Source organism: Coregonus clupeaformis, chromosome 17, assembly GCF_020615455.1.
Source record: "Coregonus clupeaformis isolate EN_2021a chromosome 17, ASM2061545v1, whole genome shotgun sequence".
Classification (NCBI taxonomy): Eukaryota; Metazoa; Chordata; class Actinopteri; order Salmoniformes; family Salmonidae; genus Coregonus; species Coregonus clupeaformis.
Genome location: NC_059208.1, coordinates 66,138,708 through 66,154,325, shown reverse-complemented (window position 1 = coordinate 66,154,325; position 15,618 = coordinate 66,138,708). Strand labels below are relative to the sequence as shown.

The 15,618-nt window shown below is 44.6% G+C and overlaps 1 protein-coding gene across 1 annotated transcript in view; it reads left to right on the top strand.

Moving 5' to 3' along the window:
- LOC121585236 (transmembrane protein 64-like) overlaps positions 1-14,859 on the top strand; it is a 41,009-nt gene extending 26,150 nt beyond the window's left edge. The window contains exons 2-3 of the mRNA XM_041901686.2: positions 12,438-12,593; positions 14,181-14,859. Of these exons, the coding sequence (XP_041757620.2) occupies positions 12,438-12,593; positions 14,181-14,369 (345 nt within the window). The 3' untranslated portion in view covers positions 14,370-14,859. The remainder of the gene's footprint in view (positions 1-12,437; positions 12,594-14,180) is intronic.
- Positions 14,860-15,618: the final 759 nt, after the last annotated feature.

Genomic DNA, 15,618 nt, shown 5'->3' with positions numbered 1-15,618 from the left:
TATTGGACCATAAACCGTCTCTCACAGTTGAAGTGTACCTATGATAAAAATTACAGACCTCTACATGCTTTGTAAGTAGGAAAACCTGCAAAAATTGGCAGTGTATCAAATACTTGTTCTCCTCACTGTAGAATGATTATTATCATTCTGTAGTTAGAATATAATAGTCAGCACTTTGAATACAGTGTTGTTAGGCATTACAACGAATGAAAATGCCAGGGTAGGAACCAAAGTGTTGGTCAATGTTTCCTAGGGGACCCTATAATCTTTGGCTACATTAAATGTTGGTTTTCCCTTATCTACTTCATGTAGCTAACATATTTACATATATTTTAATTTTTTTCATGCTTCGCTAAATCCTCTTTGGTTTAGAAGATACTGTTCCACAAACAACAAGCTGATTTAGGCTTACATCACTGGTATCAGGCTGTATAGCTAGCTAAGTTTGCTCTGACTACCTGGAATAGTATAAAAATAATCCTTCTTCCCCCACCCCCCATTAAAAAAAAGGTGGTTGTCCCACTGGCTATCATAAGTTGAATGCACCAATTTGTAAGTCGCTCTGGATAAGAGTTGAATGATGTAAATGTAAATGACTCAGTGCCAGCTAACTAGCAATTAGCGGCTAACACGATTTAGCCACAACATGCTAAGAAAAGACAAACCAGTTGTTTGCAGTAAAGATACAAACTAATAGTGTAATTATAGAATGCTTGTGGATTTATATTAAGACAAAGTGGAAACAGCATCGTTGTCACCAACATTCAGCACTGTTACATGCACACAATAACACGGTTAATATAATAGTTTGTTTAAAACGTTTACATGCTCTGAAATCTGGCTACTGATGGGTCTTTTGATGAATGCAGATAATGGCCAATCAAAATAAACGTTCGACCACAAATCACCATGTTATTTTTGCTTAGACTATTTGATCCTGAGTTCAAACATATAAAGTTTGTATTTGAAAATTATTTATAAAAGACGCATACTTTAAGTTTTTTTTCGAACTCACGCATAAGAGGGAAGCTACCCGGTGCTGGATCAAACACACAACTGGAACGCAGATTCAGCTGTTTACATGTCCGAAGTCTCGAGGTTTTGCTCGCCTGAGGTAGAGGTAGAGTATCTTGCTCGCCTGAGGTAGAGGTAGAGTATCTTGCTCGCCTGAGGTAGAGTATCTTATGATAAGCTGTAGACCACACTATTTACCAAGAGAGTTTTCATCTATATTTTTCATAGCTGTCTATTTACCACCACAAACCAATGCTGGCATTAAGATTGCACTGAATGAGTTGTACAAGGCCATTAATCAACAGGAAAACGCTCATCCAGATGCAGCGCTCCTAGTAGCCGGGGACTTTAATGCAGGGAAACTTAAATCCGTTCTACCTCATTTCTACCAGCATGTTAAATGTGCAACCAGAGGGGAAAAAACTCTAGACCACCTTTACTCCACACACAGAGACGCATACAAAGCTCTCCCCTCGCCCTCCATTTGGCAAATCTGACCATAACTCTATCCTCCTGATTCCTGCTTATAAGCAAAAACTGAAGCAGGAAGCACCAGTGATTCGGCTAATAAAAAAGTGGTCAGATGACGCAGATGCTAAGCTACAGGACTGTTTTGCTAGCACAGACTGGAACATGTTCCGGGATTCTTCAGACAGCATTGAGGAGTACACCACATCAGTCACTGGCTTCATCAATAAGTGCATCGATGATGTCGTCCCCCACAGTGACCGTGACGTACATACCCCAACCAGAAGCCATGGATTACAGGAAACATCCGCACTGAGCTAAAGGGTAGAGCTGCCGCTTTCAAGGAACGGGACTCTAACCCGGACGCTTATAAGAAATCCCGCTATGACCTCCGACGAACCATCAAACAGGCAAAGAGTCAATACAGGTCTAAGATTGAATCATACTACACTGGCTCTGACGCTCGTCGGATGTGGCAGGGCTTGAAAACTATTACAGACTACAAAGGGAAGCACAGCCGCGAGCTGCCCAGTAACACAAGCCTACCAGACGAGGCTAAACCACTTCTATGCTCGCTCGAGGCAAGCAACACTGAAGCATGCATGAGAGCACCAGCTGTTCCGGACGACTATGTGATCACGCTCTCCGTAGCCGATGTGAGTAAGACTTTTAAGCAGGTCAACATTCACAAGGCCGCAGGGCCAGACGGATTACCAGGACGTGTACTCCGAGCATGTGCTGACCACCTGGCAAGTGTCTTCACTGACATTTTCAACATGTCCCTGACTGAGTCTGTAATACCAACATGTTTCAAGCAGACCACCATAGTCCCCGTGCCCAAGAACTCTAAGATAACCTGCCTAAATGACTACCGACCCGTAGCACTGACGTCTGTAGCCATGAAGTGCTTTGAAAGACTGGTCATGGCTCACATCAACAGCATAATCCCAGAAACCCTAGACCCACTCCAATTTGCATACCGCCCCAACAGATCCACAGATGATGCAATCTCTATCGCACTCCACACTGCCCTTTCCCACCTGGACAAGAGGAACACCTACGTGAGAATGCTATTCATTGACTACAGCTCAGCATTCAACACCATAGTGCCCTCTAAGCTCATCACTAAGCTAAGGATCCTGGGACTAAACACCTCCCTCTGCAACTGGATCCTGGACTTCCCTGACGGGCCGCCCCCAGGTGGTAAGGGTAGGTAACAACACATCTGCCACACTGATCCTCAACACGGGGGCCCCCTCAGGGGTGTGTGCTCAGTCCCCCTCCTGTACTCTCTGTTCACCCATGACTGCATGGCCAGGCACGACTCCAACACCATCATTAAGTTTGCCGACGACACAACAGTGGTAGGCCTGATCACCGACAACGATGAGACAGCCTATAGGGAGGAGGTCAGAGATCTGGCCGTGTGGTGCCAGGACAACAACCTCTCCCTCAACGTGACCAAGACAAAGGAGCTGATCGTGGACTACAGGAAAAAAAAGAGGACTGAGCACGCCCCCATTCTCATCGACGGGGCTGTAGTGGAACAGGTTGAGAGCTTCAAGTTCCTTGGTGTCCACATCACCAACGAACTATCATGGTCCAAACACACCAAGACAGTCGTGAAGAGGGCACGACAAAGCCTATTCCCCCTCAGGAGACTAAAAAGATTTGGCATGGGTCCTCAGATCCTCAAAAAAATTTCTACAGCTGCACCATCGAGAGCATCCTGACTGGTTGCATCACCGCCTGGTATGGCAACTGCTTGGCCTCTGACCACAAGGCACTACAGAGGGTAGTGCGTACGGCCCAGTACATCACTGGGGGCAAAGCTCCCTGCCATCCAGGACCTCTATACCAGGCGGTGTCAGAGGAAGGCCCTCAAAATTGTCAAAGACTCCAGCCACCCTAGTCATAGACTGTTCTCCCTGCTACCGCACGGCAAGCGGTACCGGAGTGCCAAGTCTAGGTCCAAAAGACTTCTCAACAGCTTCTACCCCCAAGCCATAAGACTCCTGAACAGCTAATCATGGCTACCCGGACTATTTACACTGCCCCCCACCCCATCCTTTTTACGCTGCTGCTACTCTGTTAAGTATTTATGCATAGTCACTTTAACTCTACCCACATGTACATATTACCTCAACTACCTCAACTAGCCGGTGCCCCGCACATTGACTCTGCAACGGTACCCCCTGTATATATAGCCTCCCTACTGTCACTTTATTTTACTGTATATATAGCCTCCCTACTGTCACTTTATTTTACTGTATATATAGCCTCCCTACTGTCACTTTATTTTACTTCTGCTCTTTTTTTCTCAACACTTTTTTGTTGTTGTTTTATTCTTACTTTTTTGTTTAAAATAAATGCACTGTTGGTTAAGGGCTGTAAGTAAGCATTTCACTGTAATGTCTGCACCTGTTGTATTCGGCGCATGTGACCAATAAAATTTGATTTGATTTGATTAATCATTCTAAAGATTGCTCAGAAAACCAGGTGTTTTAATCGGCGTATGCTTATTTCGATTATGACCTTACGCAGAGTAAGGTGTTTACATGACTAATGCCATAATCAGTTTAATATCGAATTATTAGGGTGCATGTAAACATACGCATTGTTGCAGACAAGCAGCTCGACAACGAAACAGTATACAGGCGGGCCTACAGGTAGGATTAATAGAGGAGGGAGGGAGGTCTACAAAAAAAGGCCTGAATTTGAAACCCCATTGGGCCTGGAAGGGTGTAACCCGCATGGCTCCCTATTCCCTACATAGTGCACTACTTTCGACTAGAGACCCATGGGTCTTGGTCAAAATGAGTGGTCAACATAGGGCATAGGGTGCCATTTGGAATGTAGTAAGCCGAGAAACAGAAAAGGAGCGGTTTGTATTCCTTCAGCATGTTAACCTGCTTCTGGCAGCGCCCCAGCAGTTCCCAGGTGAGACACCTGCCACGCTTCTCCTCCTCTCTCATCTTCTCTCTCTTCTTAAGTTACTGTACAGCTTTGTGTAATGGTGCACAGTGAGGGCTGTGATGAAACAAAAAAACATGAATAGGTATTGTTATCTAGTAGGCCTCGAGGCTGGGCGGTGTACCGTATTTTATTATATACTTCTTTTGGGGGTTAGATCAGCTTTAATACTGCAGATAGTGTAACTTCCATCAATTGTCTGCATCACTTCCAATCCCCCATATGTTTTCTTTTCTCGCATATATATATTTCTCGCTATATCTTTCTAACTGTGCTCTTTCACAAAAGCTCTCAACCTATAACCTATATACTTATTATGGACACAGTATGCTTTACATTAGTTATCTTGTTGTTATTAGTTGTTGTTATTAGTCCCATCCTTCAGCTCCATTCAACACCTCCCATCTATCTCTTAACACCATCCATATTGGATTTCTATTTGCCATATATATTTCAACTGTACTGTGATGTTTCACAAAAGTTCTGAACCTTTCTATTCTCATTGTTTCTACTCTAAATTGAAAGTATACATTTTTGCTAATAATATTATTATGTTATTGATCGATTGACTATGACTTTTCAGATCACCCAGTAATGCTATCTGCAAGGTTAGCTCCAGGTAAATATTGCAATCCTTTAGCCATTCCTGGACCTGTGACCAAAAACAAGCTACAACTGGACAGTACCAAAACAAATGATCTAATGATTCTGTCTCTTCACAGCAAAATCTGCAGAGCTGGGAAGATTGTATCCCCCATATAAATAACATTCTATTGGTAGCAAGAATTTTGTATAATAATTTAAATCGAAAGATTCTAAGTTTTGAATCCGGCGTCGTTTTGCGTGTCAGTTCATAAACACTATGCCATGGGATCGGTACGTCAAAAATCTCTTCCCAACTATTTTGCAATCTATATGGGACGGCTGTCAATCCTTTGGTCCTTAAATGAAACTGATATACTTTTTTATTTATCACAGTTTTCTTTAACCAATTATGTTCTTTAATGCAAGGCCGACAGACAAGTTCCTTACTTTTTCCCCCTTCCACTTTCCTCTTCCATTTTTGCGGTAATGCTGCAATTATTTGGTTGTAATTTTGGGTAGAGCAGACATTTCCATATGTTTTTGTTAGCTGCATGTGCGACATAACTCCACCAGTCCTACTGATGATATCATTTACGAAGATTATACCTTTTAAAAACATTCTGTCAAAAAATTATGGTTTTTTATCAATTAGTATATTTAAGTTTAACCCCAATATTTGCTGCATTATTTGTTCTGTCGTTTCTGGAGGATTAAATTGAAATTGCAACCAACTTTCTATGGCTTGTTTTAGAAATAGTGATATTTGGGAGATGATTTCCTTTTCAAATAACTGAAAGTGAGTGGTTGTAATCTGAATATAGGGAAAAAGGCCATTCTTGAACATGGGGTGAGACAATCTGACTAATTTGCTAGAGAACCAGTTCGGATTTAAGTATAACTTTTGTATGACTGAAGCTTTTAGTGATAGGTCTAATGATTTAATATTTAATAATTTCTGTCATCCGAATTCATATTCATTATAAATAGGCCCGTTTAATTTTGTCTGGCTTGCCGTTCCAAATAAAATGGAATATTTTCTCATATAATTAAAAAAACGGTATCAAATCAAATCAAATTGGTCACATGCGCCGAATACAACAGGTGCAGACATTACAGTGAAATGCTTACTTACAGCCCTTAACCAACAGTGCATTTGTTTTTAACAAAAAAAGTAAAAATAAAACAACAACAAAAAAAGTGTTGAGAAAAAAAGAGCAGAAGTAAAATAAAATAACAGTAGGGAGGCTATATATACAGGGGGGTACCGGTGCAGAGTCAATGTGCGGGGGCACCGGCTAGTTGAGGTAGTTGAAGTAATATGTACATGTGGGTAGAGTTAAAGTGACTATGCATAAATAATTAACAGAGTAGCAGCAGCGTAAAAAGGATGGGGGTGGGGGGGCAGTGCAAATAGTCCGGGTAGCCATGATTAGCTGTTCAGGAGTCTTATGGCTTGGGGGTAGAAGCTGTTGAGAAGTCTTTTGGACCTAGACTTGGCACTCCGGTACCGCTTGCCGTGCGGTAGCAGGGAGAACAGTCTATGACTAGGGTGGCTGGAGTATGATAATTTTGAGGGCCTTCCTCTGACACCGCCTGGTATAGAGGTCCTGGATGGCAGGAAGCTTGGCCCCAGTGATGTACTGGGCCGTACGCACTACCCTCTGTAGTGCCTTGCGGTCGGAGGCCAAGCAGTTGCCATACCAGGCGGTGATGCAACCAGTCAGGATGCTCTCGATGGTGCAGCTGTAGAATTTTTTGAGGATCTGAGGACCCATGCCAAATCTTTTCAGTCTCCTGAGAGGGAATAGGCTTTGTCATGCCCTCTTCACGACTGTCTTGGTGTGTTTGGACCATAATAGTTCGTTGGTGATTACTTTTATACTATTCCAGGTATTCCTTAAAGAGGTAGGGTTTCAAGTGTCTCCGGAAGGTGGTCAGTGACTCCGCTGTCCTGGCGTCGTGGGGGAGCTTGTTCCACCATTGGGGACAGTTTAAAACTTTCTGAGCCATTATTTACTATTTTACACCTAGGGTTACTATACTATACATGATTTTAACCCATTTTATAAGAGATTCTCCAAAATTGAAATGCTCCAGGCATTTATATATAAACTCCAGTCGTACTTCATCAAATGCCTTTTCGAAGTCTGCTATGAATAGCAGGCCAACCTGTCTGATTAGAATGAATAATGTCCGACAATACCTTTTTAATTCTATGCGCTATACATTTTGCTAGGATTTTTGCATCACAACACTGAAGTGTAAGGGGCCTCCAATTTTTTAAATTGCAAATAAAATGCAAATAAATTACTTAAAAATCATACAATGTGAATTTCTGGATATTTTTCTGGAATTACAGGCCTCTACATGCTTTGTAAGTAGGAAAACCTGCAAAATCGGCAGTGTATCAAATACTTGTTCTTCACTGTATATAGAGGTGACAACATTGGAAATGCTTTTGGCGGTTAACCTGCTTCTGTTTTGTGGGTGGCACTGTGTGCTGTTTTCGATGGATGGGTCCTGGCCTCTCGGGGGGCCTTAGGGATACGGAGGGACGGGGGTGGGATGCTGATCACTGGGATGACGGCTCAATTTGGGATGGGGAGGGGCTTTAGCGAGGGAATTAGTGGAGAACAATTGAAGGGTTACTTAGTAGCAATGCAAATATCACGGTACAGCTATATGGACACTCAATCATTACGGTATTTTTTATTGGTAAATTTACAAACATATATAATGATAAATAGATAAACTTGTATCTCATTATGGTGTATGATATCTACTAGTTCTAATGTATCCATGACATTCACAATTTCCTCAATAGCGTGAGTGTGATTGTTTGTAGTGTGATTTCCTTTATGGTCCATTGAGCTATCTAAAACAGTATTATAATCCCCCACCATAATAATATTGTCTTGAATTGCTTGCAGGGTTGATAATTTATTATATATATATATTGTCAAAGAAGTGTGGATCATCATTATTTGGTCCGTAAAGGTTAATGAGCCATATCTGTTTATGGTCCAATAACATATTTAAAATAATCCATCTACCTTGCGTATCTGTTTGGACAATTTGCACATTCGGATCGAAATTACTGTTAATTAATATCATCACCCCTTTAGAGTTTCTTTGCCCTTGGGAGAAGTATATCCCCCCCCAGTCCCTTTTCCACACAACTTCATCTAGAATTGTTGAATGAGTTTCCTGTAAACAATAGATATTATATTCCTTCTCTTTGAGCCATGTAAATATTGTTCTTCTTTTGTTATTATCAGTTAAGCCATTACAATTATAACTGGCTATACTTATTTCACCATACACCATAATGAGATACAAGTTTCAAATCTATTTGCTGGGGCGCTGCCAGAAGCAGGTTAACATGCTGAAGGAATACAAACTGCTCCTTTTCTGTTTCTCGGCTTACTACATTCCAAATGGCACCCTATGCCCTATGTTGACCACTCATTTTGACCAAGACCCATGGGTCTCTAGTCGAAAGTAGTGCACTATGTAGGGAATAGGGTGCCATTCTCTAGTCGAAAGTAGTGCACTATGTAGGGAATAGGGAGCCATGCGGGTTACACCCTTCCAGGCCCAATGGGGTTTCAAATTCAGGCCTTTTTTTGTAGACCTCCCTCCCTCCTCTATTAATCCTACCTGTAGGCCCGCCTGTATACTGTTTCGTTGTCGAGCTGCTTGACATTTTAATCTTTAATTTCTCTCAACAGAGAATAATCCATGATTTAGGGCTGTGTGGTATACCATATACAGTGGGGAGAACAAGTATTTGAAACACTGCCGATTTTGCAGGTTTTCCTACTTACAAAGCATGTAGAGGTCTGTAATTTTTATCATACGTACACTTCAACTGTGAGAGACGGAATCTAAAACAAAAATCCAGAAAATCACATTGTATGATTTTTAAGTAATTAATTTGCATTTTATTGCATGACATAAGTATTTGATTACCTACCAACCAGTAAGAATTCTGGCTCTCACAGACCTGTTAGTTTTTCTTTAAGAAGCCCTCCTGTTCTCCACTCATTACCTGTATTAACTGCACCTGTTTGAACTCATTACCTGTATAAAAGACACCTGTCCACACACTCAATCAAACAGACTCCAACCTCTCCACAATGGCCAAGACTAGAGAGCTGTGTAAGGACATCAGGGATAAAATTGTAGACCTGCACAAGGCTGGGATGGGCTACAGGACAATAGGCAACCAGCTTGGTGAGAAGGCAACAACTGTTGGCGCAATTATTAGAAAATGGAAGAAGTTCAAGATGACGGTGAATCACCCTCGGTCTGGGGCTCCATGCAAGATCTCACCTCGTGGGGCATCAATGATCATGAGGAAGGTGAGGGATCAGCCCAGAACTACACGGCAGGACCTGGTCAATGACCTGAAGAGAGCTGGGACCACAGTCTCAAAGAAAACCATTAGTAACACACTACGCCGTCATGGATTAAAATCCTGCAGAGCACACAAGGTCCCCCTGCTCAAGACAGCGCATGTCCAGGCCCGTCTGAAGTTTGCCAATGACCATCTGGATGATCCAGAGGAGGAATGGGAGAAGGTCATGTGGTCTGATGAGACAAAAATAGAGCTTTTTGGTCTAAACTCCACTCGCCGTGTTTGGAGGAAGAAGAAGGATGAGTACAACCCCAAGAACACCATCCCAACCGTGAAGCATGGAGGTGGAAACATCATTCTTTGGGGATGCTTTTCTGCAAAGGGGACAGGACGACTGCACCGTATTGAGGGGAGGATGGATGGGGCCATGTATCGCGAGATCTTGGCCAACAACCTTCCCTCAGTAAGAGCATTGAAGATGGGTCATGGCTGGGTCTTCCAGCATGACAACGACCCGAAACACACAGCCAGGGCAACTAAGGAGTGGCTCCGTAAGAAGCATCTCAAGGTCCTGGAGTGGCCTAGCCAGGCTCCAGACCTGAACCCAATAGAAAATCTTTGGAGGGAGCTGAAAGTCTGTATTGCCCAGCGACAGCCCTGAAACCTGAAGGATCTGGAGAAGGTCTGTATGTCCCTGCTGCAGTGTGTGCAAACCTGGTCAAGACCTACAGGAAACGTATGATCTCTGTAATTGCAAACAAAGGTTTCTGTACCAAATATTAAGTTCTGCTTTTCTGATGTATCAAATACTTATGTCATGCAATAAAATGCAAATGAATTACTTAAAAATCATACAATGTGATTTTCTGGATTTTTGTTTTAGATTCCGTCTCTCACAGTTGAAGTGTACCTATGATAGAAATTACAGACCTCTACATGCTTTGTAAGTAGGAAAACCTGCAAAATCGGCAGTGTATCAAATACTTGTTCTCCCCACTGTATATCCATGATCCCAACAGTTCACCCAAGTGTTGTGATATAAATCACAAGTCAAATCGCAATTGCAACATTTGGTTAAAAATAAGGCCTAGATTTTTTGCCAATATTGTGCAGCCCTATGTGGCAGTGTGGAAGTGATATGAAATGAGTGTAGGAAATGCAGAAATAGATGATAATGCAGCAAATTATTTTTGGTTGAATTGAACAGAAGAAAACAATCAGAATGGAGAAAGACTCATTGAAATCACTTAGAATGTATGTGTTGCCAACCTAGGGTCACGCACTACTCAAAAAGCAAACGTTTATTATTCAAAAACATACCGTCATACTGTATAAAAATAAAATAAATACTGTGATATGATATTTTGGCCATATCGCCCAGCCCTACCATGAATGCCACCCTATTCCCTCTATAGTGCACAGGTCTTGTCACTGTGACGACAGATTTCTGTCACATGGATTCTTTCTTTTAAAGGAAGTGGCTGCAGATCCAATTTTTCTCAGACTAAAGGTCCCAAAGGTTCTGCACATGTGCACAGTGCTCACTGGGCTCACTGGCTCACTGGGCTCACTGGGCTCACTGGGCTCACTGGCTCACTGGGCTCACTGGCTCACTGGGCTCACTGGGCTCACTGGCTCACTGGGCTCACTGGGCTCACTGGCTCCTGGGCTCACTGGCTCACTGGGCTCACTGGGCTCACTGGCTCACTGGGCTCACTGGCTCACTGGGCTCACTGGCCTCACTGGGCTCACTGGGCTAACTGGCTCACTGGGCTCACTGGCTCACTTGGCTCACTGGGCTCACTGGGCTCACTGGGCTCACTGGCTCACTGGGCTCACTGGGCTCACTGGGATCACTGGGATCACTGGGCTCACTGGCTCACTGGGCTCACTGGCTCACTGGCTCACTGGGCTCACTGGCTCCTGGGCTCACTGGCTCACTGGGATCACTGGGCTCACTGGCTCACTGGGCTCACTGGCTCACTGGGCTCACTGGGCTCACTGGCTCACTGGGCTCACTGGGATCACTGGGCTCACTGGCCTCACTGTGCTCACTGGCCTCACTGGCTCACTGGGCTCACTGGCTCACTGGGCTCACTGGCTCACTGGCTCACTGGGCTCACTGGGCTCACTGGATCACTGGGCTCACTGGCTCACTGGGCTCACTGGCTCACTGGGCTCACTGGCTCACTGGCTCACTGGGCTCACTGGGCTCACTGGACTCACTGGCTCACTGGGCTCACTGGGCTCACTGGCTCACTGGGCTCACTGGCTCACTGGGCTCACTGGCTCACTGGCTCACTGGGCTCACTGGGATCACTGGCTCACTGGCTCACTGGCTCACTGGGCTCACTGGGCTTCCGCTTCCCCCTCCTTCCTCCAGGATGTCTTTGGAATGTTCATTCAAATAGCCGCAGGGTTTTTATTTCTGCTGTATGAGGCTACTAGTCTGAGTACCTTTTTTAGCTTGGGTCAGTCAGTATGAAAAATGTATGCGCTCACTTAACTGTAAGTCGCTCTGGATAAGAGCGTCTGCTAACAGTAGTCATAATATATGCAGTCTGACTGTCTACCAAGGTCATATCTGGAGGCTCATTTCATCACTCCTGGGATGTTCTAGGCCAAGGGGACTGAAATAAGTTTATATTTAGGTGGCAGTTCTATTGAGTAATCTAGTGATAAGAGACTGAGCTAGCTGGCACTGGAAGCTTCAATACTCTGGCAGCCCGACGCTTTCAACGTGTTAACCTTAGTTAAGAGACGTGACACCACTTAGAGGTTGTAGCTCTTCACTAGTCTGTAGGAGAAACAATCAATCTCGGATAGAAAGGGGATAAAGACCACTTCTTCAGTGTATATTTCACCTTTTATATCTGAGATTGATTGTTTCTCCTACAGACTAGCGTCTTGTCCAAGTGGTGTACTTGTACATGAAGCTGGCTCACGCTACAGAATCAGGAGGTGGGGCTCCTTCCCTACAGGCCGGTCTGGCTGGGACAAGACTTACTTAGAATCAATCAATCTCTCTTCCTTTCAGATCACAGACGTGTCGTTGCCAAACTACCTGGTGGCGTCGTCAGTAGGCCTGCTGCCCACACAGCTTCTAAACTCCTACCTGGGCACCACGCTGCGCACCATGGAGGACGTCATCGCAGAACAGAGCGTCAGCGGATACTTTGTCTTCAGTCTACAGGTGAGTCAGAACAGAGCGTTAGTAGATACTTTGTCTTCAGTCTACAGGTAAAAATAATGATCAGTAATAATACATGGGATATATATTTAGTGCTTTTCAAATACCCAAAGACGCTTAAGGTGAGTTAGTGGCAGGCTGTCAGTCAGACTCACGGGCTACATGAATGTAGTGCAGCCTAAACATAGCTGACGCTAGCAGCCAGGTAGCTACTTTGTCTTCAGTCTGCAAGTGAGCCAGCAGCAGGGGTCTGTCCTTAGTTCTAGCCACTATGGTCCTAGCCACTATGGTTCTAAACTGTATGGTTCTAAACTGTATGGTTCTAAACTGTATGGTTTTACCAGTATGGTTCTAAACTGTATGGTTTTACCAGTATGGTTCTAAACTGTATGGTTTTACCAGTATGGTTCTAAACTGTATGGTTTTACCATTATGGTCCTAGTCACTATGGTTCTAAACACTATGGTTCTAGCCACTATGGTCCTAGTCAGTATGGTCCTAGTCACTATGGTCCTAGTCACTATGGTCCTAGCCACTATGGTCCTAGTCAGTATGGTCCTAGTCACTATGGTCCTAGTCACTATGGTCCTAGTCACTATGGTCCTAGTCACTATGGTCCTAGTCACTATGGTCCTAGTCACTATGGTCCTAGCCACTATGGTCCTAGTCACTATGGTCCTAGCCACTATGGTCCTAGTCAGTATGGTCCTAGTCACTATGGTCCTAGTCACTATGGTCCTAGTCACTATGGTCCTAGTCACTATGGTCCTAGTCACTATGGTCCTAGTCACTATGGTCCTAGTCACTATGGTCCTAGCCACTATGGTCCTAGTCAGTATGGTCCTAGTCACTATGGTCCTAGCCACTATGGTCCTAGCCACTATGGTCCTAGTCACTATGGTCCTAGTCACTATGGTCCTAGCCATTATGGTCCTAGCCACTATGGTCCTAGTCAGTATGGTCCTAGTCACTATGGTCCTAGCCATTATGGTCCTAGCCACTATGGTCCTAGTCACTATGGTCCTAGCCATTATGGTCCTAGCCACTATGGTCCTAGTCAGTATGGTCCTAGTCACTATGGTCCTAGCCATTATGGTCCTAGCCACTATGGTCCTAGTCACTATGGTCCTAGCCATTATGGTCCTAGCCACTATGGTCCTAGTCAGTATGGTCCTAGTCACTATGGTCCTAGCCACTATGGTCCTAGCCACTATGGTCCTAGTCACTATGGTCCTAGTCACTATGGTCCTAGCTACTATGGTTCTAAACACTATGGTCCTAGCTACTATGGTTCTAAACACTATGGTCCTATCCACTATGGTCCTATCCACTATGGTCCTAGTCACTATGGTTTTAAACGGTATGGTTCTAACCAGTTTGGTTCTAAACCACCTATCTCTTCTCTCTCAGATCATCATTAGTATAGGCATGATGTTCTACAGTAATTACATGGTTCTAAATAGTATGGTTCATGATGGTTCTCTCCTCCATCAGATCATCATTAGTATAGGGTTCATGTTCTATGTGGTAGTTATTCTATGGTTCTAACAGTATGGTTCTAAAACACGGTTCTGTTTCCCTCTCCCTCAGATCATCATTAGTATAGGCCTGATGTTCTACGTGGTCCATCGGGCCCAGGTGGAGCTGAATGCGGCCATCGCTGCCTGTCAGATGGAGCTGAAGACATCACACATGAACGGCACTTCCACCAATCACAGCGGCTTCACCTACTGCAGCAAGAGGGCGTCGGCCGGGGGTGGGATCATCAACGTGGTCTGATAAATTCTCTAAAACCCTGATTGGACACGAGCGACTGGGATCAAACTGAACACTGACGGGCCAGTGGAGCAGTTCTGATATCTGATTGGAGTGCCTTCCAAATAGGGATGCTGATTGTGTGGATATCAGTCAGTCTGACGTACAATATGCTAACAATATGAATGTGCAAACTAGAATGGGTTTGTTGTGTTCTGTTTCCATGTTCAAACCAAAGCCTCCCCATGCACCTCAGACGTTTTAGTTTCCACTTATTTTTTTGGGTTAATTCATTTGTTGTTTCTATTATAATTTTTTGCATTTTTTATGTTGATTTGCAAAATAGTGATGGACATTATTTGGTTTATTAGTCTATAGTTTAATTGTGCCTTATTGTTTAGGATAGAGAGAGACAAAGCTCTCTGTTACCAGGCAAGGAGGACTGGAGTTCATTAGGCACCAAACGGAAGAAAACAGGAAACCGAAACAGGGAGGGACCGAAACAGGGAGGGACCGAAACAGGGAGGAAACCGAAACAGGGAGGAAACCGAAACAGGGAGGGACCGAAACAGGGAGGGACCGAAACAGGGAGGAAACCGAAACAGGGAGGGACCGAAAACAGGGAGGGACCGAAACAGGGAGGAAACCGAAACAGGGAGGAAACCGAAACAGGGAGGGACCGAAACAGGGAGGGACCGAAACAGGGAGGGACCGAAACAGGGAGGGACCGAAAACAGGGAGGGACCGAAAACAGGGAGGGACTAAACTTAACCTGTTTTCATTTTCCATTGCATAACGTTTTGCTTCAGTGATCGCTAATGAACAGGACCCATGTGGTGAGTGCTGGCAAGGACTAAGAGATGACCGTCCTCTGCTTTGGCCTGGCTGTCCAATAGGAACAGGTCTGCTTTGGCCTGGCTGCCCTGCCCTGCCCTGCCCTGTCCTGTCCTGTCCTGTCCTGTCCTGTCCTGCCCTGTCCTGTCCTGTCCTGTCCTGCCCTGTCCTGCCCTGCCCTGCCCTGTCCTGTCCTGTCCTGTCCTGCCCTGCCCTGTCCTGCCCTGCCCTGCCCTGCCCTGTCCTGCCCTGCCCTGCCCTGCCCTGCCCTGCCCTGTCCTGCCCTGCCCTGTCTGTCCGGGATCATTTTAGCGGCTCTGCAGTTCTGACAGGAACAGATGGAAAGGAGAGAGACATTCTCAGCAGGAAATGTTGTAATGTTCTGCCAAGGAACCCTGAGTACAGCATGATCTGATTTACTGTAGGCTAGCTAGCTTAA